Source organism: Lutjanus erythropterus, chromosome 20, assembly GCF_056507025.1.
Source record: "Lutjanus erythropterus isolate fLutEry1 chromosome 20, fLutEry1.hap2, whole genome shotgun sequence".
In the NCBI taxonomy this organism is placed as follows: domain Eukaryota; kingdom Metazoa; phylum Chordata; class Actinopteri; order Lutjaniformes; family Lutjanidae; genus Lutjanus; species Lutjanus erythropterus.
In genome coordinates, this window is record NC_139336.1 from 7,921,613 (window position 1) to 7,942,633 (window position 21,021).

The following is a 21,021-nucleotide window of genomic DNA, read 5'->3' on the forward strand; positions in this document are numbered from 1 at the left end:
TCTGTGAGGCTGTACTTTGGCACAGTAATACTTCAAGTTACATACTAATGTCAGCATGCTACTGTGCTCAAGAATGCTAATATACAGACTGTAAGCAGGTGTAATATTTGCAATGTTCACTATCTTAACGTGGCTTGTTAACCATTGCCAATCGTTAACACTAAACACACGATCCAGCGGCATGTATTTGATCATAAATTAGATTATTGAACAAATAAATAAATAATTAAATAAAATTTCAACCTGCCAGTGGTGCTAGATGGAAAGTTAAGGGACTACCAAAGTGACAATCTCGGAACCCACTTTGCTGTTGTCTGATGATAATTTAGCCTCTGGGAGCATCAGCCAGTGTTTCAGGGCTTCCAGTGTAGTCAGTGGATATTCAGATAATGAGTATTTAGGCAAAGACTTCCTCTTCCATGCACCAGTTAGCCCAGTTAGCCAAGTTAGCCACTTGAGATGCAAGAATGGAGTTGAGAGTTGAGAGACAATATCCATGACTGGTTTGTTTCTACATATGAATGCAGATAATTTTTTAAAAAAGTCAATTGTAATCAGACAATAGCCAATGGGGTCCAAGATTGCATTGCAGCTGATGTGTGCCTCTTATGCTCTCCACACAAACACTGTTTACCAGCATGCAACCAAAGCCCGCACAAACATGATTGGTCAACACTACTCAGACTATAAACAGACACCACAACACTTCTGATACCAAAGTCTTGTCCCTGACACACAGATTCAACATTGATCTGCAGATCTGTTTATGGAGTTTACCAAAGTGATTACACATGAATGTGTTACCCAATGTGATCCAGCAGTCAAATGTTAATGACAAGGTGGTGGTAGAGGAAAGTTAGGTGACTATCAAAGTCAGTAAGATTCGTCTTTTGGTCACCAGGACCTGCATCCGGACATTTGTTCCAAATTTCATTGCAATCCATTCATCCAATAGTGCATTCAGTAGATGTTTCAGTCTGGATCAAAATGGTGGACTAGCTGACCGACATTACCATAGATGCTAACATGGCTAAAAATCAACGACTTTAGTTACATTTGATTTCTTTGCAGTTTTTCTCCAGTTAACTCCAGTTTAGTTGCCAGATTTGAAAGACAAATGTTACAGAGTGCAGCCAGAATCCGGCCTGTTTGTGACTATGTAAAAGTGCCTTTATTCTTACTCAAGTATTTGATTATTTTTCTGTGTATGATCAATCCAAATCGCATTGTCTGCTCAGTCTTGGAAATGATAGCGCCTGTCAAGTTATTGGTTATACATTTTTATGAATGGTGACAGTAAATACAATCATAAAACAACTAAAAAGACCAACAGCCAGTATTCTGAATCCACAGATCTAATTATTTACTGTTTGTGCTTCTTTGAGCTAAATGAGTGCATTTGTTTTTCCACACCAGTGAACAATATTGACTGCGACAACTTCCAACTCAGCGAGGAGAAGAAAGACCTGGAGGAGGAGGAGGAGGCGGCTAATGGGCCCCGGCAGATCCTTCCCTACAGCTCCATGTTCATCTTTGGGCAAACAAACCCGTAAGTCACAGCTGGGAGGAGGGGACTGAGAGGAGTGACGTGGAATAAGATTGATAGTCTGGTTTGATTTAAGAACAACAGAGACCTCATAAAACCTGTTCATTACAAGGTTTGTAGAATCTACAGTGGGGAACAACTAACAATGGATGATTATTTCTGCCCAGAATGATTTCATTCACCCACCTTGTTAAAACAATCCCTGAAACGAAGGGATATTTATTATTTAATGATAATATTTTCATGATCAAAAGTCCTGATTAGGAAATATTCAATTTCAACATTTTTATTGACGTGAAAATACCACTTATTTAGGTGTAGAGTCTGGAGGCCTGTCATTGGGCAGCAGGCATGTATTGGGTTACTTGGTACTTGGGTTACTTGGTGGACCTTTATGACTGCTCTCCTGGCTACAAAAAAAACGTTATCAGGATGTCAAAGGTCTATTCTCAGGTAGTGAAAGATCCAGAGCAGGTGCTGCAGATTGACCAAGAATCTTGGTAGATTACTTTATTGTGAGATCAGTGTGTGACTACTGCTTACCTTCTAATCATCGTGACAAAAGATAAAATATTTGATGAATAGGGGCATGCGTTCGATGCATCAAGCTTTAATGTGTTAGATACGAGTGCATCAGTTCAGACAGCCTGTATCGAAATAAAAGGATGCACCGCCAGCGTATCAATACATCTCATTAGGACGTGCATATGTTTCATTTCTGGCATCACTGAACTGCCGCTGTAATTTTCCTCCGTTTTCTCTCCTCCCCTGGACGCCTGCTGCCTCCCTCACAAAAACAAACGTTCCCCCTCTCTCTCCTGTGTCTCCTCTTCATTTGCTCAAAACAGACGGCGCTGAAAACAGCGACAGAAGTAACATTGTACCACGTTGCACCACCAAACTTTCATAACACGCAAGTTTAGAATAAGTTTTGGGTTTTATGAGAAAGATGAGAAACAATGCTGCAAATCATTTATGCAAAACGTGTCTGACAGCAGAGCCACGAGTCTGACCCACAGAGACGTGATGTCACTGTGAGAGCAGGTAACACGGAGCGTCACTGTTCCTCCACACTAATCAATTCATATGAAACAGAGCAGCAGATCATCTTAATGCAAAAATACTAATATTTTAATCAGGTTTAAAGTTTGTTCACAGATTGCATTACAAAATTCATGTTTAAGCATAAAGTACAAGAAAAGGTCCAAAAATCGACAGTTGATTTTGTAGTCATGCCATAAGTAGATCTGTCACCACCTGGTGGTGAGCAGCTCAGGAGACAAAGAAAGCTGCTAGAATATATTTTTGTCCATAAGATGTAGAACTCCTGGCTGCACCCTGGGACGTATTCTGACTCTCCATTTCAGAGGTAACTGAGAACCTGACTTTGTATATGTGGAGTGAGAGATGTGTCTGCTGTTCCTCTCCTTTATGCTGATGATGTAGTGCGATTAGCTTGAGTAGATGCAGACATTGTAGCTGAGTGTAAAGCAGTTTGGAAGTGTGCCAGCACCTTTAAATCTGAGGCCGTAAAGACAGACCGCAGTTAAATCCTGACGACACTGGACGGGAAAACAATTCATCCCTTTCCATTGACTTTGTATTCTATGAATGCATTCTTGTCATTTCTGTCTGCTAGCAAACAACAGAAAAATACCTAAAAGCTGCTGTGTGATGGGATGCACTACCAGCAGGATAAAGAACCCAGAACTAAGTTTTTGTAAGCTGCTGAAACCAAAAAAACTGAGCCTTTAAGAAGACAAAAGTGGATGTAGGAAATAAGAAGTGAGGCATCAGCAGGAAGAATAGGATCCTGGCTGCCTAAGTCAGTGTTACAGCTTCTAATTTGTCCAGACAAACTGTAGACATTGAAGCCAACTAATCTATGAAAGGCATGGTCTTAATCTTTGGTTAAGTAATGATCTTACCTTGCGATTCCATCAAATAGTTGTAAATATCACAGTATTTCAGTGTCATCATTTCTTCAAGAAATGCAATGTAAGGACAATAGATACTGAGTCAGGCTGACAATATCAAACTTGTCAGTGTACCTTTTTCTCTCTGGTAGACGGGGTGCTCCGATAATCATTTGACATGCTACAGTCTAATGTTTTTAGCTAGCCACAGGCATTTTAGTGTTTTAGCCCTGGGTTGCATATTGTGGCACTGACTGTTTTCCCCTCCGATGTGTGTGGTTTACAGAGTATGAAACATTGCACTTTGTCTCTATGGCACTCTGCTGGAAATTGATGGGTTGGTGCCCCAGGGGAATTGAGTACCTCAGGTTATTTTTTTACAAGTGAGCAAAATTGTAGATGTGCAGTGACACAGGCATTGTATCAGATGAAGAAGAGGGAGCTGAGGCCAAAGATGAAGCTCTTGATTTGCTGATAGATCTACACTTCAAACCCACATATCATCATGAACTTTTGGTGAGGACTGAAAGAATTAAATCACAGATACAAGCAGTGACCTTTAAAAAGACCTGTGATACAGTTCCAACCTTTGATGGTGTCAAATTATTCATCCCACAAAGTGCAGAGAAAGTTTCTTTCGTTACCAGAAACAGACAGTTTAAATTAAGTTTTCAGTTTTTCCTGCAGAGGCAGATCTTTCAAAGGTGTTACATTTTGATACCATTAACAAACATTGTTAACCCAGGTGACCCTGAGTCACATGGTACAGATGAGGTGAATATATGTCACATTCATGCATTATTTTGAAAAAGAGAGACACGCATGTTGTCCTCGACCTGTTATGGGAGGACGTCACCTGAATATACCTAGTGAGCTGTCACTAGTGGGTGTGTGTGTGTGTGTGTGTTGTTTTGCAGGGTGCGGCGGCTGTGTCACTACGTGGTCAACCTACGCTACTTTGAAATGTGCATCCTGATGGTCATCACCATGAGCAGCATCGCTCTGGCAGCTGAGGACCCCGTGCAGGCCAACGCACCGCGCAACAACGTGAGTCAGACTGACATCTAGACTTCATTAGTAAACATCTGGCAGGAACAAACACACTGGTTGTCAGACAGAGTCACACAGACCAGTATTTGAAAATGAAAATGTGCATGCTCATGCAAGCACATGAGGATTGCATGAGCATTGCCAATTGTCCGATTCATTCAGTCTGCTTTAGGAAGTCCTTTGTAATGGGACTTGACAGTTTGCGCATATCGAGGAACATTTTGAACCACAAAAACAAGATTTAGTTTGAGTTACCTTTGCTGTTACTGATTTGAGATTTTTTTTAATAAAACAAAAGTTGCACATTACAATTCGAGAAATGTTTCTGTGCCCTTCGTTTCCCTGAATGAGACGTTAGCCCCTGTTGGGAATGAGGAGGTAATACAAGCACACAGTTGAGTTTTTGCATTTTGACAGACAAGCACAACTCATTTGTACTCAAGTCAGGGGCTCACAGGGTATCTGAGGTGATGTTGTGTGTGTGCATGCTGTTTATTTGTGTGTGTCTGCTTGTGTGGATGTTCAGGCAATGTGTGTTAGCGCAGGTGAGTGCAAAGCTGACAGAGCTTGAGACCTCTGACAGGGCAGAGGAACACGTTGTGCATATTTAGTCCATTCACACACACACACACACACACACACACACACACACACACACACACACACACACACACACACACACACACACACACAAGCTTCCAAACTGAAAACATCTGTCACTGGATCTGTTGACGAGTCTTCTCACAGGATGTTTTCTTACACTCTGTTCTTGCAGGTTCTCAAATATCTGGATTACGTCTTTACTGGAGTCTTCACGTTTGAGATGGTGATTAAGGTGAGAAGGCTGTCAAAGTGGAGGTGCACTTTGATTTGAGCTCTGAGGAATCAGCTAAGCTAAGTTTTGGTAACTTGCAGGTTAAAACGCATCCAGGATTCCAGGTTAGGCTGAATGTGTTTCAAAATTAAAACTCTTAAAATTTCCAAATACTTTATAAAAGCCAAAGTAAGTTTGTTTTCGTTGATGTAGAGTGCATTATTGGAAAAAATAAATGAACATTTGTTGAACTGTTCTTTGTTTTTGTTGTAATAATGATGTCAGTTACATTTGATTCAGTCATATCTATGGTACGATAATCATCCATCTTTGTTCACTACATCTTAGCCTTTCTTACTCTCAGGTGTGCATAAACCACAGGTTATAAGTTAACTTCTTTTTAAAATATGAAAATGTGAAATTATCAGTTGGCCATGAGAAGCAGGTAATTATCGGTTATCTAAATCTAAAGTTTAGGTTACGTATACTAATAGTTTCAACAGCATAAAAATAATGAAGACTTTTTCAACCAAGCTTAGCGCGGTTTTACTTAAATGTCTAGCTGTCTTTTAACCTGCAAATCACCAAATTTGTGTTTACTGGGAAGGCTGCAATAGCACACAGCGGACAGAATTGTCATGTCACTGGCATCACTAATTGGGTTTGTGGTTTTCCAATTCTTATCTGTGGTAACACTCCTAGTCTTATTCTCAAAATGCTTTAGATAATAATGAATGGTGTAAACCAGAGGTCTTTTAAAGATTTATATTTTTAAAGAAGGAAATAGGTCAGCATAGTTTGTAAAAGAAGCCTTAAAGGTCCCATGTGTAATGTTTACAGGTAATTATTGACAGAATATGACAGGAAGGGAATATAATATTCATAGGTATGTTTTCATGAATGTATAATCACCTGAAAATAAGAATTGTGTTTTTGTTAACATGGTGTGTCTCATTTACCTGAGAGTCGGAGCTGGAAAAAAAGAAAACAAATTACGCAATATTCTGGGCATACAAACACCACGACAGCAGGTCCACGGATAGAACTTGGACAGTACTGTGTGATATACTGTAATTAGACACAAAATACAGAAGTGCTAGTAAACAGTTATCACTACTGTTGCTGTGCTTAGCAGCCATCTTGGATTTTTACATCAGGGTTGGCGAGGCTCCTTCGACTTTCTGAGTCAGAAATCCCACTTCAGGGGGTGTTTCACTTGAAATTTTAAATGGAATTTACCATTACAGTGAGCCATTTCCACAAACCCAGGTGAACCCAGACAGGTTTTCGTGCCTTTTTCATGAATTTAACGGCCACCATAGGTTCTCATACATGCTTGGAAGGGTAGGGTGAGGCGAGCAGTTTTCAGTTGGTTGCAACCTACAAGCTCACTGCTAGATGCCACTAAATCCTGCACACTGTACTTTTAAAGCAAAGCAAGTGTTACCTTGTGCGATTTTTAAAACAATTCTGTTCCTGTGTATTCTGTGACTGGAGATGATTGACTTGGGACTGCTCCTCCACCCCGGCTCTTATTTTCGTGACCTGTGGAACATTCTGGACTTCATCGTGGTCAGCGGAGCTCTGGTGGCCTTCGCCTGCTCGTAAGTCATGTTTTCCTTTATTTCTGCAGTGTTGCTGGTTGCTTTCTAATCACAGCAGGGCTCTGAATATAATGTGTTTCAAGGATGGATACAGCCATACCACAACATGCTGAAACAACAGTTGTCTTGTATTACAGTATTTTTAGCTGATGTTACCCTTTGTCTAGTATCCATCAGCGGAGTGGGCCTCAGAACCCCTGCTCCTGTGTTTTGCTCTAATAAACAACTCCAATGTGTTCATCCAATTATTCCTCATGAACTCTGAGGCTTTTGTGCTGCCTGCGGTTATTTAGCCGACATGACTATGTCAAACTCATCTTTCATTGTTACATAAAGTCTCCACGGCCCCTCCCTGCTTGTCAGCTAATGGGCCACGCACAGCTTGGCTGATAGGTTTAAGGTTCAGAGGGGGACAGAGCAGCAGAGGAAAAGAGATGGTGCTAGTCTCTAAACTAGCAAATTATTGCAACTCCTGCTGCTCCATTTATTGTGAAAGTAATTGTTTTATGACTGTAGTTTTAACAGTAGCCTAACATATTACACATTTCCTGTCATGTTTTGTGTGCTTTAAATCACTAATACTGTTTAACAAGTCTTTTTGTTAAACAGTTATGTGCCAGATTATTCTGTATTTTATTACGTGATATTTGAAAATATTGGACAACATGGGGGTGAATTGTCTCTGCCAAGTTCATTATTTTGTATATTGGGACACCTTGGAAGATATAATCACGCTGGTATAATCATCATAATTCTGCGCTCGCTTACCACAGACAAAAAGAAGAGCTGCAGCAGCGTGAGCCACATGACATGCCTCCTCTCACAACTGTTTTCAATAGAAAAAAAGCTTTGAGTCTCATAAATATGTCATTTTAAGATATCAAAAGTCTAAAGAAATCCAAGTGGGGGAAAGTTGAAAAATGCCATACTTTCCCATTGCCACCCAGGTTAAAAACAAAATGATTTATGTATGTCCTCTTGTCTGATGTCCAAACAAAAGGTTCAGTGCTGTCTTTGCAGTTCAGTGCTGTGTTTTACATGAGATATGGGGTTGGATGCAGGATACATATGCAAAAGTAAATTCTTAGCCCTTAGATGCATAAGTGGGTTAATTTTCTTGCAATATCTTTTTGATGAGAAGTCATACTTGAAAGTCAACATGTTTAAGTTTATGTTCATCATGCTGATTAGTGCCAATAAGGCAGTCACAAACATTTTCAAAGTAAAAGTGAAAGAAATAAAAGTGTTGTTTTAAATTATTTTAAATAATGTTTTTTTTAACAGATAATAATAGAAGAGTGCCAATTTATGTTGTCTTGTACACAAATATACTGATATAGTGATGTTGATTTAAATTACTATTGTTGTTACTATGGTTATGGTTAAGAAATACCTTTGAACTACCACTTATATCTCTGACGGCTTTTTATACGTTATCAAGGGGACTTTTAAGACTAATAAACATTTGTCCAACTTTCTGTTGTAATTTGTGTGAGTTACACACCTTGTTCCATTCATAGAATTCCTTCAGACTTTTTTCCCCTCTCATTCAGAATACAATGAGAACACAAAATCCACAGAGTTTGTTTATGTTGCAATTTGTGTGAAGTTAACCCACACTTTTGGGTAAAATGCCTGCACTAAAGTGGCTGTACTGTGTAATGAGTAAGTAATAAGTGCTCAGTTTGACAGTGTTGTTGTGTGTTGCTGTGGTTACCTGTTGTTCATTATACCATACACACTGATTTACAAGTCAAACTGACCAAATCCATGTTTGAAGTGTCTTGTTATATGATTTCAACAGACACCTTCCAGATAATCAGAAATGAGTGTTGTCCATAGCCACAGTGTAAAAGAGTTAATGAGCCCCTTGATGCTTACAGAGCTGCATTCTGGGTCTCTGGAATAAGACGGTGATTACATATTCTGTTTTAACTAGCGCTGTCAGTTATTTTTCATGTCTGCTTCTGTTTCACGTATCGACTCTGTCCTGAAAGTTTATCCACTTTGTCACCTGTGTATTTTTCTTTGTACTGCTTTCTGTCGCTCTGATCTCCTCTCTTTCGCCAGCTAGGTTGACGCTTCTCTCTGTCTCTGTCTCTGTCTTCTTTCTTTCACTTTTTTTCCTTCCTCGTCTGTTTTCTGGCTTGGATTGCTTTCAGGAGCCTTATGGGGTAATGCCTGCTCTCTGTGCTTGTGTGTCTGTCCATGTGCTTGTCTTCCTGTCTGAGCCTCCTTCCTGTCCATCTCAGCCAGTGTCATTTGCAGAGTTTATAGATGCATCTGCAGCAGCTTTCCTCTCCCAGCTAAACGTTTTTGAACAAATGTCATATTTTGTTATTTGCTATTCTTATCATCACCGCCACAGTCACGATCAAAGATACTGGCATTTACTCTGTTTGTGTTATGTAACTGTGTTTGTGTTACATCTGTATTTGGGTTACATAAGTGCAATTACCTGCTCTCTATTTATCGGATATATTTTATGTGTGTTAGTAGAGGCAATATACAAAATGCACAGTGTGGCAGCACTATGAATAAGAAACATACTGTACTGTCAAAGACAACACTTTCAAAGGTTCACGCTTTCATAACAGTGAAAGGTGTTCCAGATATTCATGAACACAAAGGAGCCTGAGTGCAGCTGTCCATAATAAGCACACAAATAAAAAGATGTTAATGCAGAATTAATGGTGGATATAAAGCTTTTTTTTTTAATTTTTAGGCACAAAGACTTAAAGTATAATGAAGATACAGGGTGATGTAACTTGCAGCATTCTGTCAGTATCTTTCTGCTAATGCACTGTTCACATATCACATACTTTAAGAGTATAATAGTGTCAAACTTAGTCCAGTATGCGGTGCATTGGTCCTGATATAGGGAGAAGAGTGAGATTCACTCATCCAGGGATTATCAGATTCATCCAGTTCCTCTTCATCCCTCCCTCCCACTTCACCTCCTGTCCAGGATTTTGTCCCTCCAATCATTTCCCTCATTAATGGCATGTAGTGTGTAGGAGGCTACGTTCACATTGCAAGGCTTACAGGGTCACTCTGCTTTCTTACAACTTGGATCTTATTTGGATGTACCATATTTCCTCAAATAGTGACCAGGGTCTTTATTTTCCTCAACTGCAGGAGATAGTAGACCTTTATTTGAAGCGGGCTTGTATTAGAAGCAGGCCTTTAATTTTAATTCTTTCTGTTTGATGCTTTATATGAAGCCTTTTTTTGATCTGCTCCCATTTTTCCTGCGCTCCTTGTACATGTTTCCTGTAAAACACACAGCTAGGGAGGGACTTGTACCACCACCACCACAATGCAGCTAAAGCAGTCCATGGATTTAGGGAGAGAGTGGTCTTAGCTGACTCTTCTGGGACTCAGAGTCCACAATGGACATGGCCAGACTGACAAAAACAGCCTACGAGACCAACAGGGGGCAGTTTAACGACAAGGAACAGGCTATAGCATCAAGATGGTTTTCTTCCTGGGTTTGACACCCTGGGGCTGATTCACAGCTAACCAAACTAACAGCTATCTTAGCAGCAAGTAAAGCTATCTTTCCATCAGGAAACTCTGTTAACAACCTTTGCACTGTATTCCCTGATGGTCTCAGAGGCTGTGTTCAAAGGGCAGCTGCTGAGCCCAGTTCTGTTGCCCTCTAATGGCATCTAACAGCTAATAGTTACAGTTAGCTACTTTAGCAACAAGTTAGGGCTGTCTGTCCATCAGGAAAGCTCTGCAATTAAATAACTGAGAACTGAAGCTTGGTAGGGAGGGAAAGGGAAAAACAGAAAATATTGTCTCCATAAAACATGGTCCATTTTCACCCAAATCATTGAACAAAGTTATAAAGTTGAGATTTTGTACATTGAAGCCTGTTCCCCAGAAACACTCCAGTCTGCTCGGATGAACTGAGGTATTTTGCTTCCACGCTCTGATGTACATTAAGCGAGAATCGCATGCCCCAGAGCACAGGATGAGTCATCAGCCTTTTTTAATCGTATTCCAGAAAAAGACAAACTGTGAAATATCATTGAAATACCTGAGAATGTCTATAAAAAATACCTTTTTGTCATTGTTGAGACAGATACTGGCTTATAGCACCGTACATCTTGATAAAAACACATGCAACATTCCCATACAGCACTTAAACTGCAGCTACAGCTTTTGGTGATTGTACATTACGTTACAGTTTGGATAAAACACACATGCAACCACAGTGACTGCAATACAGTGTGTTTAGTTAGGATGCACATAATATGACAGCCACTGGGAGTTTATCCACTCTTTCTATTATTCGGCTTTTTTTTGAGAACCGACCTTTATTTGTTGGTGTCGTCCACACCCCTGGCCATTATTCAACACCCAGCTTTTATTGTTTGACTTTGATTTTTTTTTTTTTCTTTAAAGAAATATACTCACAAAGTTAGCTGCTGTCAATCTGGAAATGTGAGGATGTTGCTAAAAAAAAAAAGACAGACAAAGCAAGAAATATAAGCAGCTGGACAATCAGACAGGCTTAAGAAAAAAACAAGAAAACAAAGAAGAATTGTAAAATTGTTTATGACTGTAAAATCCAAACAACCGATTCTTAACATCCATCAGATTTTAGAGACTCGCTTCAATTCTGACCTTCCAGTATTGATTGTGGGTCTGAGTGTCCTTGCATCCATTCAGACCCCAACTCTAACCCTACCTGGCCTGATTAGACTTACTTTGTGACAGCTGCTTATAAAGTTGAATAAAAGTTGAGTAAAAGTTGAATTCATCATGGATTTTTCCCTTTGTCCCCACTGTATTTAAAAGGTGTCTGGTCACATGAGGGATAAAGTCAGATTTTATTTTCTCAGCTGCAGTGTGAACGTAGACATACATGAAATCGTTCTCATCAACAGTGTCCTCTCGTCTTTGCTTCTATCAAACTGTCCTTGGCATCATGATCATCCTCTCGCTCTAAAATTCATTTATTCACATGTTCAGTACACATAATCATCCTAATACTTTATCAGACTTGTCTGCTTTGCTCTTTCACAGGGTAATTAGTTCAAGTGCTTCTATTTGTCTCTTATCTTTGTTTTCTTTTCAGTGTGTTTTGATGTCGTAAGTTTGAAAGTGTATCTTCATGCCTGTGATATCAGCTTAAAATGTTTCTTTTGCTCTGTCTTTCTTTATATGCCTGTTTGCTCTATTTTATGTGCGTGATGTTGGTGTATCACGTGTGTCTGTGTCTGCGTATGCTTCTCATTGCTTTTTCTCATCAGATCGCAACAAAGCGTGGCCAGGTGGGAACTGTCCCTATCTACCTTTTACTTATTGATCCCATTGTCCCTTCTCCCCACACGTGAAACACGGACTCCTTTTGTCAACCTTTCTAAATAAACCCCGTCACCCTCCATCCCAAGATGCTTGGGATATGATTTCCCTCCCTCCTTTCTTACTTCCCTTTTAGAAGAGCCTCCAATATTGAGACATCCGGACAACAAGACAATATTGGGAACGCCACCTCATAGCTTTCAGAAGACCAACATATACCTGCTGACATGCACTATTATGAATCTGAACTGAATATATTATATACTTTATATTTGCAAACTATCAAAGCCATAAAGTCCTCATCTTATCGTTTCACCTTAACACAAATCTCCTTTAATCTTGACTAAAGGAGCTTTAATTGGTCAAATCACTGAGAGATTATACCTTGCAGCTTGATTCACCTCCCTGCCTTTCACCTACATCTCTCCGTCTTTACGCAGTGGACTTAGAGGGAAATCGATAACAGATTATAGCTTCTCACCTGAATTCACTTTGAGTCGCTAATTCATTGAAAAGCTGGGTAACAGACACAGGCTGCTGTAAACAGCTGTCTGTAAAAAAAAAAAAAAAAATTGTAAAACTAATAATAATTTCAAGGCGACTGCCTTCACTAGATTTTATCAAATTCAAACTCTTTCATGTAAAATTTAGTTTTGAACTTTTAACTTAACTTTGAAATGAATTAATCAGAACCATAATCTTTTGTTTAGTTCTTCTTCAGGTAATCTTTGAGCTTGAAATATTTGGAGGGAATATTCAAGAAGAAGAGTAAATTATCTGAATTTTCTAAAATCTGTCACAGTGATTGTTTATTTTCTCTAAACAGCTGGATGAAAATGCTGATATGCTTTACAGTAAACACGGTCCACTTTTAACACTCGCCTGATAGAAACTAAAGAGGAAAATGGAGGAAAACATGAATGAGCTGCTGATTGTGCACCAGATCCTCAAACAAACAAAAACAGTGCTTGTGCTGCAAATGATATTTTTCAGAGTCTTATTTTAACCTAGATTTTTATGTTGTTTTAATAATCACAATAAACTTAAAGCACCATAAAAATGAAAATAATGAGCTTTAATTGCTTGTTACCATGGAACTGTATTTTCACATACATTATTCAAAATTCCCCATGTAATTAACATTGAACTGCCTGACAGAGGGAGCCTGGTGCATCCTGTTTTGCTGAAACGGTAAAGCCTGTCTGATTGGACGTCCCCTAAACAGGAAATGCTCCTCGCTCTCAGGAGGGGGCGGCTGAGAGGACCAGAGTCACGATGACCTCACATGCTTGGCGGCTGAGCACGTTAAGCAATCACTGCTGATCTGTGCTGCAATGATGTGAACACACAACCTTATACCCACACACACACACACACACACACTCACATACACAGAAACACACACATTACATCTTCCTAGCCTGTGGCGCTTCTGAAAGCTATTGGGAGACTGTTCTTGCCGTCTCAATGTGTTGAAGTCCTTGAATAGCGAGGACTGGCATTGACTTTGCAGATTGCATGCCAGGGTAACCAAGTCATCCGAGCATGAGAGCTGCATGCCTTTTTTGGTAGACTTAGAGTTTAGAGAAAGAAAAAGGCCCCCGAGCCTCAAATGTATGGAACCATGCTTCTCTCCTGTTAGAGCTCCATCCTTACCACATGTTATAGACTTTTCTATCACATAAAAACTAGATATATTTCATTATTCTAATTGTTTTTTCACACAGTAATGGGTAAACAATTTAGTTTTCACAGGCCCCTCAGTCCCTAAATAACCTCCTCTGGCCAACTAAGTGCTTTTTAGATGAGTCTCTGCAGCATTGACAGACTGATTCAGGCGTATGTGAGTGTGTGTGTCTCTGTGTGTTTGGGGATATTTGGAGGCACAGGGGGAAGGAAGAGATTGGAGGATCTGTTAATAGGCAACTGATAGTATCTTAATATTTTATTTTACAGGTCCACACCCTAGAAATATGTACCTTATTCTGGAAAGCCCTTCCTAATTTGGTGTTCAGTTACTCAGACTCATTTGTTTTTGAATGTTCAAGAAAGAACCAGGAAATGTCCACAAGAAGTTAGACAGTAAATAGAGCTGTGCAGCTAAGTGGAGGTTGCATTTCAGGCTATTTACTGGAAGAAACGAAAAAAGTCTTACTCAAAAGATCAATTTGGTAACCTAATATTCACTGGCAATTGCAAAATATACTCTGCCTATTTGTTGAATTATATGCAGACTACATTATAAAATGACCATTCACTGACTGGATTTTGCCAGCTGTAATGATAACTGGTGCTTTGATTTTATCAGCTGTGGCTACCTAGCATAAACTAATGCTAATGCTAATTCAGTCAACAAACATTAATGTTTCCAGGTGATTTCAAAAACAAGAACCCTGTAAAAGAGTCTCAGATATGTGCATGATGACCACATACATGATACAGTTCTACAAGACTGAAGGTAAAGCTGCATGTCCTGGGCAGAAAGTCAGCATCCTCCCCAGCTGATGATCCATTTAGAGCAGTGGTTCTCAAAAAGAAGTCCAGGGACTTTGATGGGTCTGTGGCATTCTGCCAGGGGGTCCATGAAAAGTTTCCAGATATATTCATTATAATTTTTCACAGCAGCCATATTGATATGAAGTAGTAGGGTGAACACAGGTGGTAATGTCTCATTCCATTTAGTGTAGCAGAGTTTTTCCAGTTTGACAACATGTACAATCGCAATCTGACTCTGGTTTGTCCTGAATGGAACTGAACCTTAATTTATATCATTAGTAACACCTGTGTTTACCCCACTATTCTATTATCATGACATAAAAATACATTTTTAATTTTTTCTTTACAAAGGAATTCATAGTTCAACAAATAAGATTTTAATTTTTAAATTTAAAATGGTTCATATATTACACTCTAATCTTACAATCTATAATTTTTTAATAAATCTAAACATACATATATACACACATTAATGATGAAAACCAGCTCTCTCATGGGCGTTCTGTGTAAACATAATGCAAATATTTTAAATACATCTAATTTCTGATCTAATTTAATTTATCTTGTGTTTTTTCTCAAGTGTTGAACAAATAGTCAATTTATGCCAAAGGACAGACATGAGGTGGTATTCTCTCTGCATTGTAAAGCGTCCTTGGTTCAGGAAAGACCTCTGATTTAGAAGACATGAAAATGAAGGAGTAGCATTATTCATATATTAAACATAACCTGTAAGACAGTCAGTTAGTTGATGACATGTCCCCTTGTCTTCTGGGACAATACTAGGTTTCTAGTGTAGGTAGTTAAATAGTGTGCTAAGGTTCACAGGTGACATTAGAGCAAATAAACACACAGTTTGATCCACTCTCACACTTTTGCTCTTGTGTTTTGGTGAGCTGACAAAAAAGACAACCCTCCCGGGACCTGTAAAACAAAATATCAGTGAAGGGGCTAAGATGACTGCACATTTAATACAGGCTGCATGTATTATAATCTTTATTTAATGGCCTGTGGGTGAATTTTTTATCTTTTACACTTGCACTGTAGGAGTTGTTTTTGTTCCCTTGGGATGAAAACATTGGTTGGTCAGTAAATCTACCTCATGCTGGTATAAGAAGCAGCGGGGCCCATGGGGACCGCTAACAGGGATTTTAGACTCTCTTTTATTTCTAGTGTGCTTGCATTCCACTCCACATCTTTAACACATGAATTTAATGCTATGCGCACATTTAGATACACACTTTGAATTTTTTGAAGTCAAGAAGAAACAAACGAGAGACGCTCTTTATCGAGAGTGACAGCCACATTGTGTGTATGTGTGACTGATTAATTAAAAATCCCTCTCCCACCGTCCTTGGCCAATGTCACTCTGAGTGAATGATGGCTCAGCTGTATGTTATTAACATAACAGCTAGTTTTTAAACCCCCACTCCCACCCCCACCCCTACCTCCTCTCTCACTCTGTGACCAGTTAACAAAACCTGCAGCGTCTGCAATGACTGACAGCAGTGGTTCCTGCAAAGAAGCTGCTTCCTCAACCAGGGGGCTCATTCTTTGTGCATTAACAGTGTCAAATGTTTGTATGTTATTCTACAGAAACATGGCCAGTGGTGGAACAACTGCTCAAATCTGTATAATAGAAGAAGCAAACATTGAAAAAGCTTTACCTGATGAAGGTCTAGTGACCCAACATGTTATTTTTATTCTACTGTAAGTAAAGTGTGACAGTGTGCAGGCGTTCTCTCTTCTCTTCTCTCCTTCCTACGCACCTGTCTGCAAGAAACTGAAGGTGTGCATTAGCTTTTAATTTTACTTAAGAGAAATACACCTAAAGAAAAGTAGATTAAAAAACAAACAGGTGTTAGAAGTACTTCAGCTGTGTTGAGGAGATGAATAGTAGAAGACTGGAATAGTTTGGTTTCACTATTGTGTGAAAACCTTGTATCTATTAATGTAGATTTTGAGATGACATAAAGAAAAGGACTGAAAGAAAGAAAGAAAGAAAGAAAGAAAGAAAGAAAGAAAGGGGGTGAAAGGAAGAAAGGAGGATTTAGGGAGGAAAGAAAAAAGAGCAGACCAGTAGGAAAGAAGGAAAAGGAAGGAGAGAAAACAAAGATGGAAGTCCAGAAAAGAATGGAAGATGAGAAAGAAAAAGGAATAACTAGAAGGACAAATAGAGAATGGAAGGAAGGAACAGGGGAGGGGAGGAAGGAATGAAAGATAGAAAATGCATGAGGAGTAGGGAAAATAGGGAAAGTAAGAGGTACAAAAGGAAGGAATGAGGCAAGGACAGACAGAGAGAGAAGAAACAAAATACAAGGAAGGAAGGAAGGGAGGAAAGAAGAAAAGAGAAAGATAGAAGGAAGCAAAGAAAGAAAACAAATAAATAAGGGCATGGAAAAAACAAAAGGCAAAGAAATAATCATAAAGGACAGGATTAAAGGAAAAAAAGATGGAAGAAAAGAGAAATGGACGAGGACAGGAAAAAATAAAGGAAGGAAAGAAAATAACACTGAAGGAGGTGTAGAAGGAAGGAAGGATAGAGAGAAGAAACAAAGGAGAAGTGCAGAAGAAAGAAAGGAAAAAGAGACAGACTGAAGGAATTAATAAACAGAAGACTGAAGAGAGGGAGAGATGGTTGGAAAGAAAGAAAGAAAGAAGGATATGATGTAATGTAACCACACTTATCAGATTGATTAGTACAGTTAAAATTGCAATATCTCCTGGAGGAAAAGTAGAAAACCCCAAAAAATTCAAATTATCACGTAAAGCAGCAACTTCCTCTGTAGTTTTATGTTTCTACAGAATAACATTATAAACTCACATGCATGTTTTCTACTAACAGAATATAAACAGGTATTCCTCTGTGTACGCAGTATACCTGATGTACTACAACCAGCTCTTGTTATTGGAGGATGGGATGAAAGGGTTGATTGCACTACATTACCCAGTCTAACTGTGCTCTCAATCTGCGCAGAGGGACGAAAGGCAAGGACATCAACACCATCAAGTCCCTGAGGGTCCTCCGAGTCCTGCGGCCACTCAAGACCATTAAACGGCTGCCCAAGCTGAAGGTACAGTAATCCAATCTGTCACCTACCTTTTCTCCATTCTGAGAGAAAAAAGAAAACAAATACGCAGAGCAGCTGGGGTATGATGAATCAAACACATTTACATTATATAAAGGAGGAATTGATATATATGATTTAAAACCGTTGCGTTTTAAATCATATAAACCTTTTCAGCTCTAGATGAAAGATTTGAGCTGTGTGACCTTTGGGGTGTTTTGAGTTCTGGAGGGACGCGACTGAATATTTCTTCCATTACTGAACTGGGTCTTTGCAATAAGGCTTATGATAGCTTTTATTTCCCAGAACGCACCCTCAGCCCTCAAAAGGTATAGGCGCAGATAGTGCAGGTGGATGAAAACACTGAGAAACTGTGTTTTTGAGCTTCAAACACTCAAACCCTGTAGGTTTGGAAGGTGACTCTGGAAAGTTTGTACCTGCTCCTTTGTTGAGAACAGCTGTAGTTAGCTGGGATTAACAGCAGTTGCAATGAATTATAAATTAAAAAAGAGAGAGTCAGAGTAAAAAAAAGTGTCAAATTATCCATAGAAACTTCTCAAACAAACTCCTGTATGTTCAGTATGTGCAATAGTCTGTCAAAATTCAGATAGATAGCTTCTGTTTGTCTGTAGTGGAATTAGCTGGGGTTTTGTTGTTGTTGTTGTTTTGTTGCAACAAGCTACCATTTTGCTAATGGTGGTCACAAACAACAAGGCCAAGAGATAACCATGCTAATAAACAGAAGCCACGTATAGATATACATATAGATAGTGGAGAAATAGAGTATACCAGATATGGGAGTAAGTGTCACATGTGTATAAGGTATGTGTATAATATTAAAGCCTGTGAAAACTTTCCATCTGAATGAAAATAAACATTCATAATTATTATAAAACCTGGTTGAAAACAGCTAATTTTCCTGTTTAGACCATTTTTCAAGAGTGTGTGGGGGTGTGTCAGCTCACATTTGATTGACAGCTGCCTCAGGAGTCACAACATGGAAGCTAAGTACTGTTGTGGCCCCCTGTAGATGTGGGCAGCAGCAAAAGTGTATTTTAGCCACCTAAACAAAGGACCACCTAAAAAAATCAATATGGGTTTAGATGTATGCTATTTTTAGAACGTTTGCTGTTTTACTTTGTCATGACACAGCGTTTTGCAGCAGGGAACTGAAGCCATCGTCTCTGCTCTCTTTGCAGCCACCAGACTCCATGGACAGAATCAGTCTTTTTATCTTGCAGGATGTGTGGAGATGCAGGAGTTTGTGTTGTGTTGTGTTGTGTTGACCTGAGTATGATTTGAGTCAAAGTCATGTGACTTGAATGCCCCATCTCTATACTTGCTGTATAGTGCAAACTGAGTGTCTTTGAACACTTATACTTCTCTGAAACTGGGTCACCATTGGAATTCATTTTAACTTTTGTGAGTCCGAGCTGACTACAACTCCATGAAGGAGGAACTTTCCAGAGCCACCTTTCAAGCCCACAGTGTTTGAAGATTGTGGTGTGAGTCTTCATAATCACTATTTCAAATACTGCTGCAAAGAAGCGAGCAGTGGCTGCGCCATTTAGCACTAAAAATCCATTTATACTGAGTGTGTCTGCAACAGACTGCTGTTTCCGCTGTGGCCACTGTTCGTCTTTGTCAGTGCAGATTATCTTTGATTGGATGATGTTCTTCTGATTTTTGTGACTGTTGTTGATATATTAAGTTTTTATGAAGATTTTTTTTAACCTGCAATTAGGACATGATTGATTAATGCACCTGCAGTTTAGCAATCATTTGGCCTATTTGGAGCTCAGTTAGCTGTCACATCACTTTGTGCCGACTGCCATCCCTCTTTTATTGCTGACAAATTGGCATTTAATTAAATATGACTCATCTTCGTTTTAGTGTTTTGTAATTGTGATTAAATTAAGTTAAGAAATGAAGTCAATTTCTGTCAGGTGTTTTCATTTATTTTGTCTTCCCTCTTTTAAAAGAGGGAGGTTTAATTCATGACCGTGTTCCAGATGACTTTCTGTTCTCAGCTATAAAAATTGTAAAACAAAAAAGTAAAAAAAAAATAAACAGTCTAGAGTGCTTTTCTGTAGTACAGATGTCTATTTGAACTATAATCAAAAGAGAAGAGTGTGAGGAAATCTCTGATCTCATGTGAAAAGGCAAAGAAATTACACTGCAGCTGTTCCACTCAATATAAAGAACTCAAAGTATTAGACATCTTCAATATCTGAATATATTTATGGTAAGCCGAAGAACTGAAGATGGTATATTGTGAGTAGGTGTATGTACCCGACTCAGAATTTTGTCAATTGAATTGTTGAATACCAAGATTCAACAGTTCATTCTTTTTTTAAGGTCAGCGCGCCACAGTAAATCCTATACCAGCCTACATGAGTTTCAGTCCTTTCTTCACAATCTGTATTGTAAAAACATTCAGTTTTCACACTGTTAGAAATCACAGCACACCACAGAGCATCTGCAAGAAGACTGACAACGGTGTCAAACACTGCAGCGTGTCCAGAGTCCACTGGGTTGGTCAACAGCGTGTCAACTGCGCTCCGTTTCTGTCATTTCTTCTCTGCTTAGTTAGTTAGTTGAGTTAGTTTTGTCGTTCGTGGTGATTTAGACGCTCGGTTTGCGAAGTTTACAGTCTGCCATGCTGCTGCAGTGCTCTTTGTACAATGACGGCGTGAATCTCAGTCGACTGAGGGGTCTGAGGTAATCTTCGACTTTCAGGGGGCAGCCCTTGTTGTGACAACTCAGATTTACACAGAAACTCTCATCTTGTCAAAGCAGCTATGTGTGTAGTTTTTGTTTCAAATGATTCTGCTGGCAGAATTTTCCATTAATAGGAAAATCAGACAGTCCTAGTAAAAAAAATCCTTCTTGATGCAGCCACCGGGGGTTGCCAAAGTTGGAAATTGTTCATAGTGGCTTCACGATTAACAATCTCAAGCTTTGTGTAAAGTGTTCAGCGTGAAGAATCTGTGTGAATGGATTTTGACCCTCTTCAAGGCAAGACTCAACTGTTTCCTCTGACGCAGAAATGACAGCTTCCCTCTGGTGTGTGAAGGCAGCAGATCATCCAAAAGTAATGGATCTGACAAAAGATGAAAGATATGATTGGAGTAATAGAAGTGTTGATGATTGAGAAAGATCAGAGCAGGCAGACAACTCATCCACGACTCTTCTCAGAGATGTGGACAGAGCG

At 39.3% G+C, this 21,021-nt stretch overlaps 1 protein-coding gene across 1 annotated transcript in view; it reads left to right on the forward strand.

Moving 5' to 3' along the window:
• The window catches only part of LOC146308144 (voltage-dependent N-type calcium channel subunit alpha-1B-like), a 137,413-nt gene that overhangs the window by 67,132 nt on the left and 49,260 nt on the right, over positions 1-21,021 (forward strand). Inside the window, exons 19-23 of the mRNA XM_084746200.1 lie at positions 1,417-1,549; positions 4,380-4,509; positions 5,288-5,347; positions 6,824-6,930; positions 17,717-17,813. Coding sequence (XP_084602326.1) covers positions 1,417-1,549; positions 4,380-4,509; positions 5,288-5,347; positions 6,824-6,930; positions 17,717-17,813 — 527 coding nt within the window. The remainder of the gene's footprint in view (positions 1-1,416; positions 1,550-4,379; positions 4,510-5,287; positions 5,348-6,823; positions 6,931-17,716; positions 17,814-21,021) is intronic.